General features: G+C 59.4%; 1 protein-coding gene across 7 annotated transcripts; it reads right to left on the bottom strand.

Annotated features, from left to right (window-relative positions):
• Positions 1–54: 54 nt before the first annotated feature.
• CROCC (ciliary rootlet coiled-coil, rootletin) lies at positions 55–25,086 on the bottom strand. Of its 7 annotated transcripts, none has more exons than XM_037382181.1 (36): positions 24,115–25,086; positions 23,020–23,287; positions 21,385–21,536; positions 20,375–20,560; positions 20,214–20,297; positions 20,039–20,130; positions 19,782–19,947; positions 19,180–19,286; positions 18,871–19,077; positions 18,699–18,795; positions 17,953–18,048; positions 17,636–17,782; positions 17,344–17,543; positions 16,491–16,652; positions 15,861–16,005; positions 14,797–15,165; positions 13,882–14,075; positions 13,679–13,806; positions 12,739–12,890; positions 12,437–12,538; positions 12,226–12,360; positions 11,300–11,431; positions 10,986–11,224; positions 10,251–10,410; positions 10,007–10,174; positions 8,779–9,115; positions 8,032–8,159; positions 7,838–7,958; positions 6,505–6,662; positions 6,224–6,427; positions 5,930–6,124; positions 5,700–5,849; positions 4,741–4,899; positions 3,211–3,342; positions 2,665–2,790; positions 55–2,590 (listed from the first exon to the last, which is right to left on the bottom strand). In XM_037382181.1, the coding sequence occupies exons 3-36, from the start codon at positions 21,517–21,519 to the stop codon at positions 2,540–2,542; spliced, it is 5,364 nt and encodes a 1,787-aa protein (XP_037238078.1). In that variant the 5' UTR covers positions 21,520–21,536; positions 23,020–23,287; positions 24,115–25,086; the 3' UTR covers positions 55–2,539. The 7 variants fall into 7 exon arrangements, with proteins under 7 accessions (XP_037238078.1, XP_037238075.1, XP_037238079.1 ...); XM_037382178.1 differs by having other exon boundaries at positions 21,385–21,495; XM_037382182.1 differs by having other exon boundaries at positions 4,741–4,818; positions 21,385–21,495.

Raw genomic sequence — 25,086 nt, 5'->3', positions numbered from 1 at the left:
TTTTTGGGGGGGGGGGAGGGTGTCTTATTTTTGGAGGGGGGTGTCTGGTTCTTTGGAGGGGTGTCTGATTTTTTGGGGGGGGCTTTCTGCCTTTTTTGGGGGAGCGGGTTCTGATTTTTTGGTGGATTTCTGATTTTTGGGGGAGGACTTCTGATTTCTTGGAGGGGAGCTGATTATTTGGGGAGGGTCTAATTTGGAGGGGGCTTTCTGCTTTTTTGGGGGATGACGTTCTGATTTTTTGATGGATTTCTGATTTTTTGGGGGAAAACTTCTGATTTCTTTGGGGAGGGTCTAATTTCTTGGGGGGGGTTCTGACTTTTTGGGGGAGGGGGTTCTGATTTTTTGGTGGATTTCTGATTTTTGGGGGAGGATTTCTGATTTCTTTGGGAAGGGGCTGATTATTTGGGGAGGGGCTAATTGGGGGGGCTTTCTGCCTTTTTTGGGCGGGGGTTCTGATTTTTTGGGGGAGGACTTCTGATTTCTTGGAGGGGGGGCTGATTTTTGGGGGAGGGTCTAATTTGGAGGGGGCTTTTTGCCTTTTTGGGGGATGACGTTCTGATTTTTTGATGGATTTGTGATTTTTTGGGGGGAAGACTTCTGATTTCTTTGGGGGCTTTCTGACTTTTTGGGGGAGTGGGTTCTGATTTTTTGGTGGATTTCTGACTTTTGGGGAAGATTTCAGATTTCTTTGGAGGGGGGCTGATTTTTTGGGAAGGGTCTAACTTTGGGGGGGGGGGGGGTTGCTGCTGATTTAAGTGATTCCCAGTCATCCAGCCCCGTGCACAGGAGGAAGGGCTGTGGATGATGGTTTTGGGGTGTTTTCAGGGTGTTTTGGGGCTTGTAAAATAGCTGATTTTGGAGTAGTTGGGGGAAATAGTGCAGCTTGGGGGGGGGCTTAGTTTGGGGGGGGTGTCTTATAGAAAAAAGTGCTGTATAGAGGCATTTGGGGCACGTTTCTGAGTCTCACAGAAGCTGCTCTGTGGTTTGGAGGGTTGATGCTGGGGTGTTGCCTGGTTCCCCTATAGAAAAGGGGGGAGGAGGGGGCTCTGCAGTGTTTAGGGCTCAGGTTCCCCTATAGAAAGAGGGTTGGGGTCTGGGTCACTTATAGAAAATAGTTTGGGCTTTAGGGGTTCGGCGTGGGGAGTTTCTCCAGGTCCCTCACAGGGAATTGTGTTGTGGTCGTATATAGTGAACAGCGCTCTTATATAGCATGTTGCTTATATATATATATATAATATATATATATATCCATTCTCTTATATAGCATATAGCTCATATAGGATGCACCTGTCAGTATCTAGTTCTCATACAGCATGTAGCGTGCAGTTCCCTTACGCAGCATGTAGCCCATATAGGATACAGTTCTCTTACATACTGTGCAGCTGGCATGTACAGCATTCAGCTCCTCCCTATAGCATGCAGCTCTTATGCAGCACCTATATCGCATATACAGCTCTGGGTGTAGCTCCCATATAGCACGTGGTTCTCTTGTATAGTGTGCAACCCCTATAGCATGCAGCTCTCGGTATCTAGTTCTTATATGGGGTGGAGCTTGCTTATATAGTGTGCAGGTCATATAGGATATAGTTCTTTTATATACTGTGCTGCTCTCTTACACCACGTGTGCAGCCTCCAGCTCTTTCAGCATGTAGTTCTCTTCTATAGCGTGCAACCCAGATAGCGTGCAGCCCTCTTTATATTGCACCTGCTCATATATAGGGGGCAGCTCTATAAGGTGTATACCTTTACACAGGGGGCAGCTCTCTTTTTATAGCATGTAGCTCTTACAGAGGCTGCAATTCTCTTATCTACAGCCCTATAGCATACCCCTCTCTTAGAGAGTGTGGATGCAGCGCGTGGTCCTTACATTTTCCAATTCCCTTACAGAAAGTTGCCCGGGGTGGGCTTCCCAGTTCACGGGCTGGGGAGCACGTGGGAGGGCAGTGGCACCCCAGCACGGTGCTGCTTCATGGCCCCGGTGCTAATAATAATAAAAATAATTTATTTATTAGTATTTCTTAATATTTATTCCTTGCTATTTACTGTTGATTGCTGTTATTTATTATTAATTTGTTATTATTTATTATTCATTTGCTATCATTTAGGGACCTGAATCAAGCCTTGCGCCCCAGCAGACAGCCATTTGGGCATCCCCAAAACACCCCCCACCCCAAAAACCACCGCCCTAGAGCAGGTGTGTTTTTGTAGAAAAAAGGGAAAAATGAGTGTCGAGGTTGTGAGGCGGGAGGAGCATCACGATAAATCAAGTGGAATATATACAGGGTTCTCCTGGGGCTAAAAAAATCAGTATTTCCAAACTTTTTGTTAAAAATCGCAATAGAAAAATGGGAAAAACTTCCCCTCAGGTCCCAACCTATCCTGAAAATACACGAGTGGCATCATCTCATTGGTAAAGTGCACGGTTTTGCTTGAGAAAAGGGAATGATGAGGTGAAAATCGATGTGTTTGTTGAGGCGGGGGGCTGGGGCCACTGACCCCCACCCGTGAGCTGAGTTGTGCTGGTCTCGGGGAGGGCGGGCTAGATGGTGCTGGGGTGACGGTGCAGCTCCTGCCCCTTCAGCAGCGCCATCTGCAAGGGGGGGGAGATGGGGGTCGCAACAAGGAGGGGACATGGCCCGTGCCCCCGTGTCCCCGCCCCCTCACCTGCTCCTCCAGGCCACGGTGGCGATGCTGCGGCGCTGGCTGGGTGATGCGCAGGCGGTCCAGCTCCCGCTGCAGCGCCGCGGTGGGCGCGGGGCTCAGGGGCGACGGGGGCTGCGGTGCCGGTGCCTGCCCAGGGGTGCCAGTCATCCCACAGCTGGTCACTGGTGGGCCCTGCACTGGGAGGGGTGCCCGCAGGAGCCCAGCACCATCCCAGTACAAAACACCAGCATCTTTCCAAACTGGGATGAGCCCAGCCCTGCCCCAGTGCAAGCACCAGCATCCTTCCAAACTGGGATGAGGCCAGCACCATCCCCGTGCAAACACCAGCATCCTTCCAAACTGGGATGAGCCCAGCACCATCCCAGTGCAAGCATCCTTCTGAGATGGGAAGCACCCCAAAAAGAGCCCAGCACACTCCCAGTACAACCCTCCAAGCAAGCTGGGACGAGCCCCCGGAGCACCCCAGCACCCTCCTGCTGCCAAGCGAAGGGTGCAGCGAGCAGGCAGCACCCCGGGGTGCCCCCCCCCCCCGCCCCCAGCACCCACCTGCAGCAGCTGGATGCGCTGCCGTGCCCGCGCCAGCTCCCGCTCCGCCGTGCCCAGGGCACGAGCCAGGCCGCCCTTCTGCGCCTCCAGCCGCAGCGAGTCCTCCCGCGCCCGCAGCGCCTCCCGCTCCGCCTGCGGGATGGGGATACAGGGATGGGATGGGATGGGATGGCACCACGACGCCACACACAGTGCCACGTGCCCAGCATCACAGGTTACAGACATATATATTACAGGTATACAGCGTATAATGCATATAGCGCCTGTAACATATAGCAGGTGACATAAAGAATAATTCTAGCAGCAGAAAAAAATACACATTTTACCTATAAAATGTAGCAGATTATATATCTAAAACCTATAGCAAGTAACATATGTGTGTATATAGGTATATACGCAATACACATATTACATATAAAATGTATATTTTTAGAATATGTATATACAGATAATACATATATTTGCTGTATTTTATATGTAAAATATATATATTACCTGTGATAATATATTTATATGTGCTATATATAAAACCTATCTGCTGTATCTTAGATGTGCTACACATAAAGCCTATAGCAGCTAGTATATATATTACATATAAAATATAGCAAACATTATCTGCTATATTGTATACATACTATATATAAAACCTATAGCAGCTAGTGTATATATGTATAACATATAAAATATAGCAAACATATCTGCTATATTGTGTATGTGCTATATATAAAACCTATTGCAGGTAATATATATTACATATAAAGTATAGCATATATAGAGAGCACAAAGTATAACAGATAACATATATAAAAAGTACAGCAGGTAACATAAATATTCACTATTTTTTATACGTAAGATATTACCTGCTATATTTTATAGGTGCTATATATAAAAACCATAACAGGTAATATATATATATTTTACATATAAAATATGGCATATAGAGAAAGCACATATGAAATGCAGCAGATATATTATATAAAAAATATAGCAGGCAATATATGTGTCTTACATATAAAATATGGCATAGAGAGAGCACATATGAAATATAACAGATAATATATAAAAACTATAGCAGGTTATATATATCTTACATATAAAATATAGCAAATAATGTATATGTGCCATATGTAATACAGCAGGTAAGATAACATAAAAAAAGTACAGCAGGTAATATATATATCTACAAAATACAGCAGATAATATATATAGTACCTATAAAATACAGCAGGCTATAAATAAAAATATAGCAGATCTATTTTATCTCTATTTTACATATAAAATACAGCAGAAAATAAATATAAAAATACAGCAGATTAAAAAAATACTCTATTGTATATATTTATATGCAAATATATATATTTTAAGTGCCATAGACCTTACGCGTAGCGGAACAGCGTGCAAGATATGTATAAACACCCTATAGCTGAGCCGGGCTCGGGGCTTTACGCTCAACCTGCACCCCCAGTGCTGCCTCCTGCTGCGCTGGGTGCCAGCCCCCGCGGCCCCCAAGGGTGCTGCCCGCGGCCTCACCTTCTCCAGGGTCCTCCTCAGGGCGCTCCTGTCCTTCTCCAGGCGCAGGGCGACGCGCTCGGCCTCCCGCCTCTCGCCCTGCGTGCGGGCCAGGGCGCGCTGCAGGCTGCCCACCCGCTGCTGCAGCCCCCCGTGCTGCTGCTGCTGCTGCCGCAGCGCCTGCACCGGGGGTCAGCCAGGGCCCCCGCCACGGTGGGGTAAGGGGTGCTGGGGGGTGGCAAGGGAGTGGTACAGGGGGGCAGGAGGGTGCTACAGTGGGGCAAGAGGGTGCTTGGTGCTGCACGGGGTCAGTAGGGTGCTGGGGGGCAAGAGGGTGCTGCACGGGGTCAGTAGGGTGCTGGGAGGGCAAGAGGGTGCTTGGTGCTTCATGGGGTCAACAGGGTGCTGGGGGGGGTAAGAGGGTGCTACAAGGGGTCAGTAGGGTGCTGGTGCTGCATGGGGTCAGTAGCATGCTGAGGGGGCAAGAGCATGCTACAGGGGGGCAGTAGGGCGCTGGGGTGTCAGTAGGGTGCTTGGTGCAGTGTGGGTGCTGGAGGGGGGGCAAGAGGGTGTAGGGTGCTACACGGGGTCAATAGGGTGCTGGGAGCGGGGGCAAGAGGGTGTAGGGTGCTACACAGGGTCAATAGGGTGCTGGGAGCGGGGGCAGAGGGTGCAATAGGGTGCTGGCAGGAGGCCAGAAGGGCGCTGGTGTTATAAGGGGGCAATAAGGTGCTGTAGGGGGGTGGGAAAGGGTGCAGGGGATGCAGAGGGGCAAGAGGGTGCAGGATGTTGCATGGGGCACGTGCAGGCAGCAGGGTGCTGGGGGGGGCAGAAGGGTGCTGGTGCTATATGGGGGCAATAGGGTGTAATGGGATGCAGGGGAGGGGGCAATAGAGTGCTACGTGGGGCATGCAAGAGGGTGCAGGGTGCTGCATGGGGGCAAAGGATGGCGCATGTGGGGTGCAGCCACCCCCGCTCACCTCCTGCTGCTGCCGGACCTGCGCCTCCAGCTCCTCCTTGCTCCGCTGCAGCACCTCCTGCTCCTCCCGCAATCCCTGCAGCTGCTCCCGCAACGCTCCCTTCTCTTCCCGCGCCTCCGCCAGCGCCTGCCGTGCCACCTCCAGCCCCTCCTGGCATGGAGGGGACCCCCCCAGTGACCCCTACGCCAAGACACCCTGGTGTCACCCCACCCCAGGGTGTCCACTCCCACCTGCAGCGCCCGCCGGTCCAGCTCGCCAGCGGCCAGGGCGTTCTGGAGCTGCAGCAGCTGCTCATGGACCACGGGGACATCGGCCAACGCTGCCGTGCTCGGTGCATCGTCCTTTGAGCCACTCTCCGCCAGCACCGCGCTCAACCGCTCCATCGCCAGCTGCAAAGCTCCGGCGCGCTGCTCGCTCTCCGCCAGCTAGACCCCAAACCATAGCAAAATTAAATATAAGCGTTACCAAAAAAAAAAAAAAAAATTATCTGTCCAATGGGGATTTGGAAGAATTAGCGTGGATACTTGTTTCTGGAGCAGCTCAGCACGGTCCTGCATCGCCCGTGCCTCCGCTTGCCGCTCGCCCAGGGCCAGCCGTGCCCGCTGCAGCTCGCCCTCCAGCACCCGCTGCTGCAGCTCCAGCCGGGTGCTCCGGCTCTCCGCCACCTCCAGCCGCCGCTTGGCATCCTGCAGCTCGGCCTCGCTGGCTCTCACCGCGCTCAGCCTCTCCTGCAAGGCACGGGGTGGCTGGCACACAGCAGGAGAGGGGCAGGATGCGGCCCCCCCACCCCCATGGCGATGCCCACCTGGGCGGCTCGGCGTTCGCCCTCGGTGGCATGCAGGCTCCGTTCCAGCGTCGCCACCTTCTCCCGCAGCGCCCGCCGCTCCCGCTCGCCCCGCCGCAGCGTCTCCTCCTGCAGCAGCAGCGTGGCCTGGGTGCTGCTCAGCTCCGTGCTGCGACGCCCTGCCAGAGCCACCCCATTGTCACCCACCTCCCCAGAGCATCCATGGGGGATGCACAGGGGAGTTCCAGCGTTACTCGGGTCGATGAGGGATGCAAAGAGGTTTTACCATTTTACTGGGATTTATGAAGGCTGCACAGGGGGGTTCTACCAGTTTTAGTGGGATTTACAGGTGGTTGCATGGGTCTTTTATCAATTTTATTGGGCTTTACAGGGGATGCACAGAGGGTTCTACCAGTTTTAGTTGGGTTTACAGTGGTTGCGTGGGAATTTTATTGGGGTTTTCAGGGGGTGCACAAGGGGTTCTACCAGTTTTAGTTGGGTGTACAGGGGATGCGTGGGTCTTTTATCAATTTTATTAGGGTTTACAGGGGATGCGCAGGGGATTTACCAGTTTTACTGGGGTTCACGGGCGATGCACGGGGAGGTTTACCAGTTTTAATGGGGTTCACGGGCGATGCACGGGGGCTTTTACCAGTTTCACTGGGGTTCACGGGCGATGCACGGGGGCTTTTACCAGTTTCACTGGGGTTCACGAGTGATGCACGGGGGCTTTTACCAGTTTCACTGGGGTTTATGAGGGATGCACGGGGGCTTTTACCAGTTTCACTGGGGTTCACGGGAGATGCACGGGGGCTTTTACCAGTTTCACTGGGGTTCACAGGCGATGCACGGGGGCTTTTACCAGTTTCACTGGGGTTTATGAGGGATGCACGGGGGCTTTTACCAGTTTCACTGGGGTTCACGGGCGATGCACGGGGGCTTTTACCAGTTTCACTGGGATTTATGGCTCTGCACAGGGGCTTTTACCAGTTTCATTGGGATTTATGGCTCTGCACAGGGGCTTTTACCAGTTTTACTGGGGCTTACAGGGGACGTAGAGGGGCTTTACCCATTTTATTGGGGTTTACAGGCGATGTGTGGGGGCTTTTACTGGGTTTACTGGGCATGCATAGGGGTTTTACTGGGGTCCATGGGAGGTTTACTGATTTTAGCAGGATTTTGGGGTCGTGCATGGGGGAAATCCCACCAAGCATGCTGCAGCCCCAAGCAGCATCGCCACCCTCCCCATGCCTGTTTCCCCAAAAGCTCCCGCTCGCCAGCGAGGCGCCAGCATGGGACAAATCACCCCAAACCCCACGATTTGGGGGGGGATTCCCCACAAAAAAACCATCACCTTCCTCGCTCTCAGCCACCAGCTTCTGGAGCTGCTGCGCCCGGGCACTGGCACTGTCCCGCTCCTCCTCCACCTCCTCCAGCTGCCGGCCCAGGGTGTCCACCTGCACCCGCAGCTCCTCCTGGGGTGAGAAAAAGGGGTGAGAAAGGGGCTTTTTGGGGATGGGGGGAGGGCAGGGGAAGGGGGAGGTGTACCCGCTCCCGCTGCGCATCCTGCAGCTCGCGCAGGAACTCCCGCAGGGCTGCCCGCACCGCCTCGGGCTCAGCCGCTGCATCGGGGTCCGGGGATGAGCTGGGGCTCCCCGACCCCCCTGGTCCCTCACCTGTATGGAGACAAACAGGGTGGGTGGCATGGGGACAATGGGGCGCAGCACCCAAGGGAGGACCGGAAGCTGGAGTGGGATGCGCTGCAGTGGGATGCACCCGTGGGACACAGGGGACCCCTGGGGATGTAAGAAATGGAGTAATGGGGTGATGGGGGACCCCAGGGATGGAGAGGATACAGCAACAGGGTGATGGGGTGCAAAGGACGGCACACAGGGTGATGAAGATGCAGGGGACAGAGTAATGAGGTGATGGGGGACCCCCAGGGATGGAGCAATGAGATATAGGGGACCCCCAGGGAAGCAGAGGATGGAGCAGTGGGGTATGGGGGATACAAGAGATGGAGCAATGAGATATAGGGGACCCCCAGGGAAGCAGGGGGTGGAGCAGTGGGGTATGGGGGATACAAGAGATGGAGTGATGAGATATAGGGGACCCCCAGGGAAGCAGGGGCTGGAGCAGGCAGTGGGGTATGGGGGATACAAGAGATGGAGCAATGAGACTTGGGGGACCCCCAGGGAAGCAGGGGCTGGAGCACAGCAGCGGGATGCACTGCAGCAGGATGAACCCCTTTCCCCTAAGCACGGGCTGGGGCACCGGGGGTCCCCAAGGACTCACCCTTGCCCGGGGAGCCAGCCTGTGCCCGGCCGATGCCCATGGTACGGCGCAGGGCGGACTGGAGGCCTCCCAGGCGGGTTTCAGCAGCGCGGCGCAGTGCCTCGCCACGGGCCAGCTCAGCTTCCAGTCCCTGTGCCCGACCCTCGGCCGCGCTCAGGCGCAGGCTCAGCTCGGCCGCTTCCCCACGCGCCGCCTCCACCTTCAGCTGCAGGTTGCGGGCATCAGCCAGCAGCTTTTTCTCATTGCCCCGAGCCTCCTCCAAGCTGCGGGCCAGGTCCTTCTCTCGCTGCCGAAATTCGCCCTCCGCCTCTGAGAGCCGCCGCTGCAGGTGCTGGAGCTGGGAGGGGTTGGGTGGGAAGGGGGTGATGGGGAGGGGTGAGGTGCAGGGTGCGGAGCGGGTGACGGGGTGCAAGGGATGGAGCACAGGGTGATGGAAATGCAAGATGGAGCAACGGGGTGATGGGGACCCCCAGGGATGCAGGGGATGGAGCAATGGGGTAACAGAGATGCAGGGGATGGAGCAATGGTGTGATGGGGACCCCCAGGGATGCAGGAGATGGAGCAATGGTGTGATGGGGACCCCCAGGGATGCAGGGGATGGAGCAATGGTGTGATGGGGACCCCCAGGGATGCAGAGGATGGAGCAATGGTGTGATGGGGACCCCCAGGGATGCAGAGGATAGAGCAATGGTGTGATGGGGACCCCCAGGGATGCAGGGGATGGAGCAATGGGGTGATGGGGGACCCCCAAGGATGGAGCTTGGGACTCCCAGGGATGCAGGGGACACAGAAACGGCATGATGCGGATGCAAGGGCTGGAGCAACGATGTATGGGGACCCCCCCAGGGATGCAGGGGATGGAGTAGTGGGGTGATGGGGACAAGCAGGGACATCAGGCCCAGAGCAAGGGGGCAATGGGGGTGCAAGGGACCACCAGGAATGCAGGGCAGAGAGCAGGGGGCAATAGGGACACAGGGGACTGAGCAGTGGGGCAACAGGGACACCCAGGGGCATGGCATCAAGCAACAGAATAGTGGGGACACCCCAGGGCCACAGGATACCAATTACAGGGGTGACGGGGATGCTTGGGGACAGCAGGCACCAACTACAGGGTGAGAGGACAGGGACACCTAGATACACAGGGTACCAAGCTATGGGGTGCTGGGGACACTTTGGGATGCGGGACACCGAGCAACAGGGTGTTGGGAACCCTTGGGGACTCTCCCACCTCCTTCCTGGCGGCCTCCGTGCCAGCCTCACTCTCTGCCACCTTCTGCCTGAGGCCGAAGGCTTCGCGGCGGCTCTCCTCCTCCCGCTGCTCCTCCAGGGCCACGCGTGCCTGCAGGTCACCCACCTCCTTGCTCCTCTTGCTGTTCTCGCTGTCCAAGTCCTTCACCTGCCCAAGAGGGAGATGAGGGTGATTTGGGGGCACCCTGAATGGGTGGGAGGGTCCCCACCATCCTCCTCCTCACCTGCCGGCGCAGCTCCTGCAGCTCACGGCGGGCGTCAAGGCGGGCACGCTCCAGCTCCCGCAGGGTTGCCCGCAGCTCTGTCACCTCCCGGTCTGCCGCCGCCCGCCCATCCTCCACCAGTGCCAGCCGCTGCTCCTTCTCCTCACTGGCACGCTTCAGGCTGCGGGAGGGGGGAGAAGGGGCTGGCATCACCCCCCGGGGGCATTGCACTGGCCCCAAGCATCTCCCAGCTTGGGCAACTCCCCATCCTGAGCATCGCCCTTCAAAGGCATCACACCATCCCCTGCATCCCCCAATTTGAGCAGTCCCTTGGCCCGACCATCACCCCAGCCCTGAGCACCCAAAATATCGCACCGCCTCACACATGCCCTGATCTAGAGCATCGCCCCATCCCCTGCATCTCCCAACTTGGGCATCCCATTATCCTGAGCATAACCCCAACCTCGAGTATCGTCCCATTCCCTGCATCTCCCAACTTGGGCATCCCACTATCCTGAGCATCACCCCAACCCCCAGCATCACCCCATCCCCTTGTCCCAAGCATCACCCCATTGCCCTGCATCTCCCAACTTGGGCATCTCCTTCTCCCGAGGATCGCCCCATCCCCTACATCTCCCAAGTTGGGCATCCCACTATCCTGAGCACCACCCCAACCCCCAGCATCACCCCATTGCCCTGCATCTCCCAACTTGGGCATCCCACTATCCTGAGCATCACCCTGACCACCACCCTCACCTGATGCGCTCGCCCTCGGCACGCCGCAGTGCAGCCCGCAGCTCCTCGTTGGAGCGCCTCAGGGCCTCCTTCTCCCTGGCCTCGTCTCCCAGCGCCCGGCGTGCCTCCTGCACCTGCCGCCGCTGTGCCTCCCGGCCCTCCCGGCTCTCCCGGGCCTCCCGCTGCGCCTCCAGCAGCTCCCGCCGCCCCGCCGCCCGTGCCTCCGCCACCAGCCGCAGCTGCGCCCGCGCCTCCTCCGCCTGCAGCCGGGGTGCCTGGCGTTAGGGGGGATATCTGGGGGGGTGGGAAGGTGTCTGGGGTGGGAGGGTGTTCACCTCTCGCAGGGCAGCATCCCGCTGCTTGGCCGCCACCATCACTTGGTCACGGAGAGTCTTCGCCTCCCGCTCATGGGCCACCGCTGTCTCCTCCGCCTGCACTCGCAGGCTGCGCAGTTCTGCTGCCAGGCTCTGGGGGGGGGGTGTGGCACGACACCCTGAGTTCCCACCACCACCACCCCCGGGCAGCGTAGGGGTCCCAGCAGGGGGGGATTGCAGTGGGGATGGTGCAGGAATGGGGATAAGGATGCTTGGGTACCACAGGCGAGCATCCCCCCCCCCATCACCAGGGGCTTGCAATGGGGAGAGGGGGGGGCTGCAATGGAGGGGGTCACTAGGGGGACTGCAGGTTGGAGGGGTGTGGAGTGGGCCTTGCAATGGCAGGGGTGAGCCTTGGGCATTGGGGTTTGCAATAGGGGGGTGCCCAGGCACGGGGGGCTTGCAGTGGGGGGCTGCACCCAGGCATATGTGGGCTTGCAATGAAGGGGGGGGCGGGGCAGGGGGATGCCCAGGCATGGGGGTTTGCAATGGGGGGGCCATGGGGGATGCCCAGGCATGGGGGTTTGCAATGGGGGGGCCATGGGGGATGCCAAGGCATGGGGGTTTGCAATGGGGGGGGCCATGGGGGATGCCCAGGCATGGGGGTTTGCAATGGGGGGGCCATGGGGGATGCCCAGGCATGGGGGTTTGCAATGGGGGGGCCATGGGGGATGCCGAGGCATGGGGGTTTGCAATGGGGGGGCCATGGGGGATGCCCAGGCATGGGGGTTTGCAACTGGGGGGGGAGCCATGGGGGATGCCCAGGCATGCTTAGGCATCGGGGGTTGCAACAAGGGGGGATGCCCAGGTATGGGGGCTTGCCGTGGGGGCCACATGGGGCTCTGTGCCATTCTGGGGGGGGTCCCAAGACATCCCCCCACACACACCTGCTCCTTCTCCTGGTGGCCGCTGACCTCTCGTCGCTGCTGCTCAAGCTCAGCCGTGGCCTCGGCCAGGCTCTGCTGCAGCCCCCCCAGGGTCTCCGCCAGTGCCGCCCTCTCCTCCTCCTGCAGCGCCAGTGCCTGGGGGGCACGTGGCTCAGCCGGGGGGGGCGGGGGACACCAGAGCTGGGACTGGGGGGACACTGGGGCCACCCACCTGCTGCTTCTCGCTCTCGCACTGCTGCCGCACCACCGCCAGCTCAGCTGCCAGCTCCTCCTGCTCCCGCACCAGCCGCCCCCGCTCGGCATCCAGCTCCTCCTGCTCCCCCCAGAAGCACTAGTGAACCCCCCAAAAATCTACATCGTGCCCCAAAAATCAGCATCACGCTCCAACAATCAGCATCGCGCCCCCCAAATCAGCATGGCACCCCAACAATCACCATTGCACTAGAGATAAATCACCATTGCACCCCAAAAATCAGTATTGCACCCCAAAAATCTGTGTCGCCCCATGCCTACCTTCTCGCGCTGGAGGCGGTCGAGCTCGTCCTGGTGCGCATCGCGGGCGCTCTGCAGGGCCACCGTCACCGCCGCTGTCTCGGCCGCTGCCACTGCCTGCCGCCGCACCTCCAGCTCCTGCTCCCGCTCCTGCCGCACCGCACCCAGCTCCGCTGCGGGGACCCCCCATCAGTGGGGACCCCCAAGGAGGGCAAGGTTGAGTGAGGGGGGGGGGGGGGGATGCGGTGACAGAGGAGGGCTGGTCCTGGCCCTGTTGCAGGTAGATGGAGACGGAGACGGGGGGACGGAGACGGGGGGGATGGAGACGGGGATGGAGACGGGGGGATGGAGACGGAGATGGAGACGGGGGGGATGGAGACGGAGATGGAGACGGGGGGGATGGAGACGGAGATGGAGACGGGGGGGATGGAGACGGAGATGGAGACGGGGGGGATGGAGACGGGGGGGATGGAGACGGAGATGGAGACGGGGGGGGATGGAGACGGAGATGGAGACGGGGGGATGGAGACGGAGATGGAGACGGGGGGGATGGAGACGGAGATGGAGACGGGGGGGATGGAGATGGGGATGGAGACGGGGGGGATGGAGACGGAGATGGAGATGGGGGGGATGAAGATGGAGACGGGGATGGGGGGATGAAGATGGAGACGAAAATGAAGATGGAGACAGGGATGAAGATGGGGATGAAGATAAGGATGAGGATGGGGATGGACAGGGGGATGAAAATGAAGATGGAGACAGGGATGAAGATGAGGATGGATGGGGATGGAGACGGGGATAGGAATGAAGATGAGGATAAGGATGAAGACCAAGATGGGGATGAGGCTGGATGGGGATGACAAGAAGGAGGATGAGGCTGGATGGGGACGGAGAGCTATAGGGACGGCTGGGTGGGGATGGCAGAGGTGGCAGGGATGGAGCGGGGACCAGGACCCCTCACCCTCCAGCACCTCCTTGGCCTGGAGCAGGGTCCGGCCCTCGGCCTCCAGCTGCTGGTTGCGGGTGCTGAGCTGGGCGAGCTGCTGCTGCAGCTGGAAGACGCTGCTCTCCAGCCCCTCCTTCTCCGACCTGCCCGAACACCCACCATGCTCAAACGCCGGGTGCGGGGTGGGGGCAACACCTCACCCCACCACCAGCACCCACCTGAGCCCAGCCGCCTCCTGGGCCCGATCCTGGCCATGGCGCTGGGCGGCAGCGAGCTGGACGGCCAGGCTGGCCCCCTCCTTGGCCAGCCCCTCGCGGGCCCGGCTGAGCCGCAGCAGCTCCCCCCGCAACCGCTCCTGCTCCCCCCGAGCCTGCGCCAGCGCCTCACCCGCTGCGCTCTGCTCCTGCGCCGCCTGCGGGGTACGGGCTGTCGGCGGCACCCCACCGCCCCAGCACCCACCCGCCCTCCCAGTGACACCAGGCACCCTCCCAGTTGCTCCATGCATCCACCACGGTCCTCCCAGTTAGTTAGTCTATGCATCCTCCCAGTTACCCTGTGCACCCTCTCCATGCCTCCCAGTGGCCCCACTCAGCCTCCCCAGCATCCTGCCAGTTAGCTTGTCCATCCGACCCAGCCCTTCCAGTTCCCTCATGCACCCTCCCCACTTCTCCCAGTTCCCCTATGTACCCTCCCCATCCCTCCCAGTCATCCTCTTCACCCTCCCAGTTGCATTGTGCATGCTTCTCATCCCTCCCAGTTGCCCCATGCACACACTTTTCCCCACCAATTGCCCCACGCACTCTCCCAGTTACCCTGTGCACGCTCCCCCTCCTCCCAACTGCCTCCTGCACCTTCCCCATCCCTCCCAGTTGCCACATGCACCCTCTTCACCCTCCCAGTTGCCCCAAGCACCTTCCCCACCCCTCCCAGTTGCCCCGTGCACCCTCTCTGCCCCTCCCAGTTGCCCCGAGCACCCTCCCCGCCCCTCCCAGTTGCCCCGAGCACCCTCCCCATCCCTCCATTACCCTGTGCATGCCCCCACCTCCACCCGTTGTCCTCCTGCCCCATCCCAGATGCCCCGTGCAGCATCCCTATCCCTCCCAGTTGCCCCAAGCACCCTCCCAGTCACCCACCTGCCCCAGGTGCTGGCGCAGGCGCAGCTGCTGGCCCCGCAGCACCCGCAGCTCTGCCCGCAGCCCCCGGCAGCCCTCCTCGGCCGCCCTGCGTGCCCGCTCCAGCCCCTGCCGCTCGGCCGCCCCAGCCCGGCGCCCCTGCTCCAGCCGCCCCCGCAGCAGCGCCAGCTCCTGCCCCAGCTCCCGCGTCCGGATGCGGCCGCTCTCCCGCTCCTCTTCCAGCCGTGCCAGGGTCCGGCTCAGCTCCGTCTTCTCCCGCGCCAGCCCGGCCGCCAGCTCGCTAGTCTTGGCCAGGGCATCCCGCAGCCGGGCCTCTTCGGCTGCCGCTGCCCGCTGCGCCGCTGCCAGCACCCCACAGCTCCCCTGCGCCTGCCGGGTGACCACAGACAGACACGGGGAGGGGTGGATGGACAGGGTGATGCTCATGGGTGCGTGCACCGGCATGACGGACAGGGATAAATGTGTAGGGATGGATGGACAGATGGACAGGGACAGCCAGGCAGGGAGGGACAGACAGATGGACAGGCAGGATGCACAGGGATTAACGTGCAGGGATGCGTGCACGGACAAACGGACAGGGCAAAACAGATGGACTCTGCGTCATGCCTGCACCGCTGCAGCACCCGCTGCATGGGGTTGAGCCTGTTCCTTATGGCGTTGCACCCGCTGCCTTGTGGCAGGGGTAAGCCTGCTGCACGGGTGTTGCACCCACTGCATGGAGGGGGTTGCACCCACTGCACGGGGTTGTACCTGCCGCACAGGGTTGCCCCCGCTGCAGGGGTTGAGCCTGTTGCTTATGGCTTGCACCCACTGCCCTATGGCAAAGCTAAGCCTGCTGCATGGGGTTGCACCCACTACATGAGGCTGCACCCGCTGCATGAGGCTGCACCTGCTGCCTGCTGGAGCTGCACCCGCTGCGTGGCAATTGCACACTGCAGGGGGTTGCACCCACTGCATGGGTTGAGCCTGTTGCTTGCGGGTTGCACCCACTGCATGGGAGCGAGCCTGCTGCACGAGGGTGCACCCACCGCTGGGGGCCACGAGGTGGGGAGGGGGGCACCCACCTTGCTCAGCGCCTCAGTCAGCGCCTCCTGCTCACCCCGTGCCACCTCGGCCTCCAGTGTGGCCCGGCTCAGTGCCTCCCGCGCCTCCAGCAGCTCCTGCTGCGCCCCGGCCCGCTGCGCCTCCAGCTCCTCCAGCTGCTGCTGGCTGCCAGCACCCATGGGGGCACCCACGGGGAAGGGGGGGGTTGCGGTACCCACGTGGGGGGGCACTGCAGCACCCCCTGTTTTGCAGCACCCACTGCAGATTTGCACCCCACCCTTTGGAGGGGTGGCAGCGCCCACCTCGGGGAGAGACCCTGGGGGGCAGGTCAACACCCACGCAGGTTTTGCAGCACCCACTTGGTGGCAGGAAGTTGCAGCACCCAATTTGGAGGGGGAAGAGGTGGCAACACCCATATGGGGGGGCTTCAGAGGGACCCACTGAGATTTTGCAGCACCCACGTGGTGGGGGGGTGCAGCACCCAGCTGGGGGGGGGAATTGCAGCACCCAGATTTGGGGGGAGGTGGGAGGGGACCTACTGCAATTTTGCAGCACCCGCTTGGGGAGGGGGATGATGCAGCACCCACTATCTCGCAGCACCCACCCATGGCCCCCCCAGCCCTGTGATCCCCCCAACCCCGTGCCCCCACCTGTGCTCCAGCTGCTGCCGGGCGGCCTCGGCGGCGCGGGCGGCCTCATCCCGGGCATCCTCCAGCCCCTCGCCCCAGCGCTGCAGCTGCGCCCGCTCCTGCTGCAGGGCACCTGCCCGCTGCTGCTCCCCCGCCAGCGCCTCCTCCGCACGCAGCCGGTCCCTGCCAGACAGACAGACAGACAGACACGGGGAGGGGTGGATGGACAGGGTGATGCTCACAGGTGCGTGCGCCGGCATGACGGACAGGGATAAATGTGTAGGGATGGATGGACAGATGGATAGGGACAGCCAGGCAGGGAGGGACAGACAGATGGACAGGCAGGATGCACAGGGATTAACGTGCAGGGATGCGTGCACGGACAAACGGACAGGGTGAAACAGCCAGGGATGGATGCACAGAGAGGGAAGGGTGCGCAGGGATGGATGGACAGACAGACAGGCCAGGGGGATGGATGGACAGAGAGACAAGCTGATGCACGGGGACAGATGGACATGCAGAAACACACAGGGAGAGATGCAAAGGGATGGAGGGATGGACAAACAGACAGGCCAAGAAGCACAGGGGAGGACACACCAGGCCAGACAGGGAAAGATGCAAAGGGGCAGACAGACAGACATGCCAGGATACGCAGGGACAGACAGGCATGCAGCAGGACACAGGGAAAGATAAAAAGGGATGGATGGACGGACAGACATACTGGCCAGGACGCAGAGGGATGGATGTGCAGGGACACACCGGGCTGGACGGACAGACAGATGGATGGGTCAGCACACACAGGGACAGACGGACACACGGATGCAAGCACAGGGCCAGCCACGCAGGGATGGACACACAGACAGACAGTGGGTACCTGCGCAGGACTTCAGCCTCGGCGCGCAGGCGGGCCACCTCGCACAGGGCCTCATCCTGCGCCCGCCGGCAGCCCCCAGCCTCGGCACTGAGCTGCTCCAGCTGCCGCTCGAGGGTCCTCAGCCTCTTCTCACTGTCCTCCAGCTCCCGCCGCAAGCTCCCAGCCACCTCCTGGCTGGCCTCTGCCTGGCTGCGGGCATCCTGGGACGGGGGAAAGGTCGGGGGGGTCAGACTTCATCATCATCATCATCATCATCATCATCCTCCTCCCCCCACAGCCCCCTGGCACTCACCTGCAGCTGGAGGTGGCGGTGGCGCAGGGCGGCGTGCACAGCGGCAGTGGCAGTGCTGGGTGAGAGACTGCGGCGAGGGGACGTGGAGGGACACGGGGAGGACTCCCGGGGTGGCCGTGGCTGCTCGGGGTCATCTGCCAGCACCGCCTGCGAGGAGAGGGTCTGCCCTGTCACTGGGGGGAAACTGAGGCAGGGAGGGGGAAAACCGAGGCAAGGAGGGGGAAACTGAGGCAGGGAGGCGGGGAAGGGGGAAACCGAGGCGGGGAGGGGACCCTCCTGGCTACAGGGCATGGGGAGGACCAGGGAGTGCCCAGCACCTGGGTGATATCCTGCAGCGTCTGATGGAGCAGCTCCACCTCCGAGCGCAACGTCTCCACCTCTGCCAGCGATGGCTCCTGGGCGCGTGAGGCCTCCTACAAACCCCCAGCACAGCATCAGGCATGGCCAGCGCACACAGGGCATCGCAGCCCAGCATGCATCACCCCCCAGCACGCATCACGTGTCGCACCACAGCATGCATCATGCCCCAGCACGCATCAGGCATCATGCTCTGGCATGCATCATACCCCGGTGTGCATCGTGCAATGCACCCCGCTGTGTGTCGTGCATGGCGCGCCGCTGTGCAGAGTTTAGCATGCATCATGCCCTGCTGAGCATCAGATCCTGGCATGCACTGCGCTGCAGCACAGCCCGTTCATCACCCCCTGCGGTGCAGCCCAGCCCCGCATACATAGCGCTTTGCATCCAAGCATGCGCTGCACCCCGGCATGCATCATGCATCGCACCTCTGCGCAGTGTGCATCGTGCCCCTGCATGCGTTGCACCCTGGTGTGCATCATACATCACGCTCTAGCGTGCAGCATGGGTCAACGTGCATCGTGCACTGCACCCTGACATGCCTCATAGCGTGGCACGCATCCTGCCCCACCGAGCACCACAGCTTGGCATGCATCACATCACGGTGTGCGCTGTGCATTGCAGCTTGGCATGAACCGCGGGCCATCTTTGCACCCCCAGACGCGGCACGCATCCCACCCCGACCCTCATCACGCCCTGCGCTTACCAGGTTTTGCAGCTGCAGGGTCAGCGCCTGCACCGCCTGCTCCTTCTCCTCATCCTCAGCCCGCAGGCGCTCCAGGGCTGCCACCAGCTCCGCCAGCCTGCACCAAAGCACCCAGCAGCAGCAGGACCCTCCAGAGCCACCCCCCTCTGACCCCCCCCAAACCCCCCCTTACCTGGCTCCGAGGGCGGCTTTCTCCAGGTCGGTGTCCCGTGCCCGTGCCGCCAGCTGTTCCTCCAGCTGTGCCAGCCGCATCGCCTGCTTCTCCCGCACGGCACCCGCCTGGCTTTCAGCCAGCCGCAGGTTGGCAGCCAGGTGCAGGCAGGCGGCGTGGGCAGCCCTGCCAGTCCGCGACGCCTCATGGCTCAGCTCCGACAGATCCCTGCAGCATAAGTTGGGAGACACAGGATCGGACCCCAGGCCAGCCCTGGGGAGCCGGTGGTCCTTGGGGATCCTCCAAGAGCCTCGCTGGGACCCTCCTGACCTCTCAGTGGTGGCTTTCATCTCCCCGAAGTGACGCCTGAAGGCCACCACCTGCCTCCAGAGAGTCAGCAGCCGGCTGTGCTCGTTGCTGAAGTAGGTGTTGAAGGACTGCCAGCGGGATGGAGCCGCGTCGGCTGCCGGACGGGGGCTGCGAGGTCCTCTGCCTCACCCCCCCGCGCAGCATCCCACCTCCCCTGGCCTCCCATCCCTCTGCCCTCTGGTCCCCAAATCTCGGTGAATGCCCACACAGTCCTCCAGAGCCAGCAGCCCCTCACCCCCATTCCCTTCCACCCGCCAGACAGGGAGAGGGGGGACAGCCTCGGCCTCGCATCACCCTCCCATCATGTGCCACACCCCCTGCACCCCAAAATCCTTCTCTGTGCAGCATCTCCCATGGCTCCGCATCCCTCCCCACATCCCTTTCCATGCCACGTCCCTCTGCCTCGCATCCCTCTCCCCACCACATCTCCCACAGCCCAGCATCCCTCCCTGCATCCCTTTCTGTGCCACATCCCCCTGACTTGCATCCCTCTCCCTGTGACCCCCTGTTCTGCTCCCTGCTGGATCCCTGAGCCCCCCCAGCATCGCGCCCCCCCCCCAGACCTCCTCCTCGCGCCTCCACTCTGCCTCCCGCTGCTCCAGCTCATCCCGCGCTCGTGCCCAGTCGGCCGTCAGCTTGCGGATGTCCTCGCTCAGCGCCGCGTTGGCCACATTGGCTTGTTCCAGCTGCTCCCGCAGCATCGAATTCACCTGCACCAGGCTGCTGCTCCTGTCACGGGGGGGGGGGCACACATGGCCGAAGCATCAGTGTCACCTCGGGGGGGGGGGGGTCCCGCAGCTCCCTGGGGACTCCTGCTCACCTCTGCTGCTCCTCTTCCAGCCGGATCAAGGCGTTCTCCAGCTCATTGCTGCTCTCCTCCTCCGGCTGGGAGCTGCTTGCATCCAGCTGGCTCTGCAGGGACATCAGCCCCCTCATCACCACCCCAGTTTGGGGGTGGGGGCAGGGCAGGGGACACCCCCAAAACTCTCCCTTACTGTCAGCCTCTCCTGCTCCAGCTCCGTTGCCTTCTCCAGCAGCTGCTGCTCCACTTCTCCACATTTCTTCTTATACTGCAACAACTGCGCAGAGGGGACGGGGTGGGTGACACCAAGTGGGGGGGCCCAAAATGTCCTTGTGTACCCCCAGAAGGCTTTACCTTGGCTTGGAGCTTCTGCACCAGCTGGGCTTGCCGCTGCTGGCCCTCCTGGTACGCCTGCAGCTTGCGCTTGTAGGCGGCTTGTTCCTCCTCCAGCAGCCGCCGCAGCTCGATGTTGTGCTGCGCCAGGCTCCGGCTTTCCACCGCGTCCCGCTCACCCGTCTCCAGCCGCAGGGTTTGCTCCAGCTGGGATGGAGTGGGGTGGGGGGATAGGGGAGATCCTGGAACACCCCCTGCACCCACAGGGCTGCTACATCCCCCTCAGCACCCACTGAGCATCCTCTGACTTCACTCGCAATGTCCCATCCCAAAGCCATCGCTTTGGGTTGGTCCCACAGCAAACCCCCATACAGTCAAAGCTAAGATCTCCCCAAATTCTGCATCTCCCCGTCTCTGCACGCACAGGAAGGGGATGATTCGGAAATTTTGGGGGTTAAAAATATTCCAACTTGGAATCTGAGGGTTCAGCAAAGCCCCATCCCAGTTTGCAGTGGGCTGGCTGATGGATAAAGGATCCTTGGGCACAGCAGCGCCCATTCGCCTTGGGGTATTTTCCTGATATTTGCTTTTTTTTGTAAATAACCAGGCACAAACAGAGGGGCTGCCCCCCAAATCCGAGCAGCCCCTCAACTTGGGTCTCCCCAGGAGCCACATTCAGCATCTGGCTGCTGCCCAAAGGCCTTTTTAATTCCCCCGTTGCCACGGTAAAGGGATGCAAAGTTGAAAGAAGCCCACGGGATGTGTGTGTGTGTGTCCTGCTTCCTGAAAAGCAGTGGGATAAAGGGATGAGTGTGCTTTGAGCATCCCACAGGACAAGCCCCGGCAAGCCAGGACGGGTCCGGACAAGCCGGGCGCATGGCACTGAAATCCCCATCGCATCAGCACGTTGCAAGATGCTGCAGCATCTCCCACTCGGAGCATTGCATTGGGAATGCAAAGGTTCCAGCTTGCATCACCTTGGTTTTGGGGTTAAAAAGGGTGGGTTTGGGTTAATCCAGCAGGTGACTCACCCGCTCACTGATGGCGTTGTACTTGATGGCCAACTCATCCCGTTCTGCCCGGCTCTGAGCCAGCAAGTCCTCCACACGCGACAGTTCCTGCTGCAGGATGCGGTTCTCCTCCTGGAGGGACAGCAGCGAGGACATGGCCCCCGCGACGGCCGCTGCGGGACGGGGACGGGGCTCAGGGCAGCTCCGGAAAAACAGCGGGATGGGGATCCGGCCCCGGGATGGGGATCCGGCCCCGGGATGAAGCTAAGATGCCCTTTTGCTACCAAAAGCTGCTTTGTTCCTTCAGCAGGGAAGGGGGCTGGGCTGAGCCTTCCCCACGTGCTGGGCCAAGGCCACGAAAAGCATTTCCCCCACCCAGCTGCAAACGCTGCATCCCCTGCACCCCAGACATGCTGAGCGATGCAGTCTGCAGTGGCAAAACTGCTGGAATGTGAAGCTGCAATCGCAAGACCGCTGGAAATTTACAGCCGCCATCGCAAAAACTCTGCGACTTTGTAGATGCAACTGCAAGGGCTGCAGATCTGTGTTTGCAATTGCAAGACCGCTGCAGAATTACAGTTGCAATTGCAAGAACACTGCAGCTTTGTAGTTGCAATCACAAAATCGAGGCAAAGCTGCATTTGTGATGGCAAAAGCACTGCAGGTTTATAGTTGCAGTCACAAAACTGCTGCAAATCCACAGCAGCAACTGCAAGACCGCTACCAAATTGTTTGCGATTGCAAGGCTGCTACAGATTCATGGCTGCAGTCGCAAAATCACTGCAGATTTGCAGTTGCCATCACAAAACAGAATTATACGTGCAGAATTATAGTTGCAAGTGTAAGACCGCTGCAAATTGGTGTTTGTGATCACAAACCCACTGCAGATTTATAGCTGCAATCACAGAACTACCGCAAATTTGTCATTATGATCACAAGTGCGCTGCGGATTTGCAGTTGCTGTCCCAAAACTGCTGTGGATTTGCAGTTGCTGTCCCAAAACCGCTGCGGAGTAGCGGCTGCAATCGCAAAACTGCAACTTTAAAGTTGCTACTGCAAAACTGCTGTCGTTTTGCAGACGCAATTGCAACCCCCCCCCAGTTTTGCAGACGCAATTGCAAACACCCCCCCCAGTTTTGCAGAAGCAATTGCAACCCCCCCCCCCCAGTTTTGCAGACGCAATTGCAACCCCCCCCCCAGTTTTGCAGACGCAATTGCAACCCCCCCCCCAGTTTTGCAGACGCAATTGCAACCCCCCCCAGTTTTCCAGGCACAACTGCAACCCCCCCCCAGTTTTCCAGGCACAACTGCAACCCCCCCCCAGTTTTCCAGGCACAACTGCAACCCCCCCGTTTTGCAGCTGCAATTGCAAACCCGACAGTTTTGCAGTTGCTCTCACAACCCCCCTGCAGTTTTACTGTTGCTGCCGCCAAACCTCTACAAATTTACAGCTGCAACCACAAAACCGGTGCAGATTTACAGTTGCAATCGCAGAACCGCTGCAGGTTTCCAACGTGCGATCATGACACTTGCAAAAACCCACCGCCAAAGTGCCATTTGCAATGGGCCCCCCCCCTGCCCCCCGCCCTTGCCACGCTGTGGCCGCTCCCGCGAGAGCAGTGGCCAGTTCCCGTTGCAGGAGGGGGGACCCCCCACCTCAACCACAGCCTCCGCCGTGGGCTCCGCTTCACTCATGGGGTCCCCGGGGGGGGCCCGCCGAGCCCGTTGCACCCCCTTGCCGTGGCCTCCTTCTCCCAAAGCCCCTTTTCCTGGGATTTTGGGGGCTCTGTATCGGCTCGTCGCCGGAAAGCGGATGCGTGGTCGGGATTAGCCTGAAATCTTGGCCTTCCCCTCACTGTGTGACGGCGAGAGCGGGGACCCTCCTCTTCCTGGCCACCTCGGGGGTCCCAATGCCTCCGGGAGGCTGCGAACAGCAACGTTTTAGCATCCACCACCAAAAAAAATATCAGCTAATATTCCCCCGGCCCAGCAGGGCTTTGTACATAAACAACCAACAAGGCTCTGAGCGAGAGGGGAATGAGCAAAATCAAGGAAAACATTAAAAAAAATACCAGTGCCCGGCGCTTCCCCATGCCCAAAATCGGTGGAAATGTGCTTACTTTGCCGTGCTGTCCCCCCCCCCGGCAGGATGGTGCTGGCTCCCACCAGGGAAAGGAGCTCCTCGGAGAGAGTAAGCCAGCCCTTTCGTTAAGCTCTATACTCATTAAGCTCATTAAAGCCCAGGGGTTTGCTCTGGCAGGAAAAGCTTTGGGGTGGAGCATGCCAGGGTTGCTATGGGGCAAAGCAGCATTAAACAACCGCCTGGGGACGTGTCCCCTCCCCGCAGCCACCCCAGGGTGACAAATTTTACCCCCTGGGGTGATTAAGGACTTTTTGCCCCCACCCCAGATGGAAAGCCACTGGTAAATCCCTAACTGGAGCTCCAAATCCTCCGTGCTGGTGGTTGGAGGCATCCCTGCTCCCAAAATAAATCACAGATCTGACCCCGAGCCACCCTCTGCCAGGGAAATGCACCCCCCCCCCCGCAGCCGGGGCAGCATGCTGTCTCACCCCAAAGAGCCACTGATTAATGCTGAGGAGGAGACAGTGCCAGCACCAGCTGATGGGATTGAGGATTTATGGCGTCTGGGGTCCCCCCAGCCAAGTGGAAGCTGACACGAGGCTCACCCCAAGTGTTAGGGACACAAGAACCCTCATTTCCCCCCTCCCCCCCGCGATTCCTTGCCTTACCTTCCCGGCCCAGAGTTCTTCCCAAGCATAAAACCACTGCTAAGCAACAAGCGTCTGTTGTGCTTTGCTGTCCGACACTGTCTCCTCAACACCAGCAAGGAGGGTGAACCACAAAAGCTCATCACAGGCCCTCCGAGCCTTTAAGGAGGCAGGTAAAAAAATTCTTATTTGGCTTCAAAACCATTTTATTACTCGCTTTGAAGCATTATATCTCTCGCCTAGGTTTGCGTACTCGCTGCCAGGCACCGTTACAAGCTCTGAAACCAAAATGTTCATCATCCAGTTGGAAACAGAAATAATAAAAATCCAAGGCACTGCAAAAAAATAAGCAGGACTTTTTACACTGAAAGGCCTTCATATAAATAGGTAAGAAAATATTTATTTGTTTAAAGAGGAATCTCAACCCCAGCTCTGTCAAAGAGACCGACTCTGTTCTGTCCGTAACTGCATGTTATCGCTTAATAAAATGTCCACAGAAAGAAGTATCCATCTTCAAAATAGAGGAGAAAAAAAAACTTCCCAGAGCAAGAAATTAGGAATTTCAGCATCGAAACACAGCGGTCCGGCTCCCCGCCTCCCGCATCGCAGAGTTAAGCGCTCAGAAAAAACCTGGGGTGACATTCAGCATCTCGGCAGGTTGTTCATCTGGATTCTCCAGGCAGGATGTCTCCAGGAGGATGCTCCCCGCTGAGGGAAGGATCTATCCAGCCCAAATATGCGAGGAGAAAGCAGAGAAGGCTCTGCTGCTTAAACCTTTAGTGAAAATTACCTTAATTGGGGCAGTGCTGCAAGCAAGAGTCCTCCTGCTCTAAGTGCACGCTCGCCCTCTCGTTATTAAGGAGAGGCGATGAAGCTGATGGCGTTGGTTTTTTTTGCGAAAGGAGATGCCTCAAAAGTTTCCTGTGATCCAGGTAGAAAATAAAATGCCCCCAAGGCAGAGGGCACTGGTGTGGAGTGTTTTAAGGCACGTGT

Source organism: Falco rusticolus, chromosome 3, assembly GCF_015220075.1.
Source record: "Falco rusticolus isolate bFalRus1 chromosome 3, bFalRus1.pri, whole genome shotgun sequence".
Lineage (NCBI taxonomy): Eukaryota > Metazoa > Chordata > Aves > Falconiformes > Falconidae > Falco > Falco rusticolus.
This window is presented reverse-complemented; position numbering and strand designations above follow the sequence as displayed.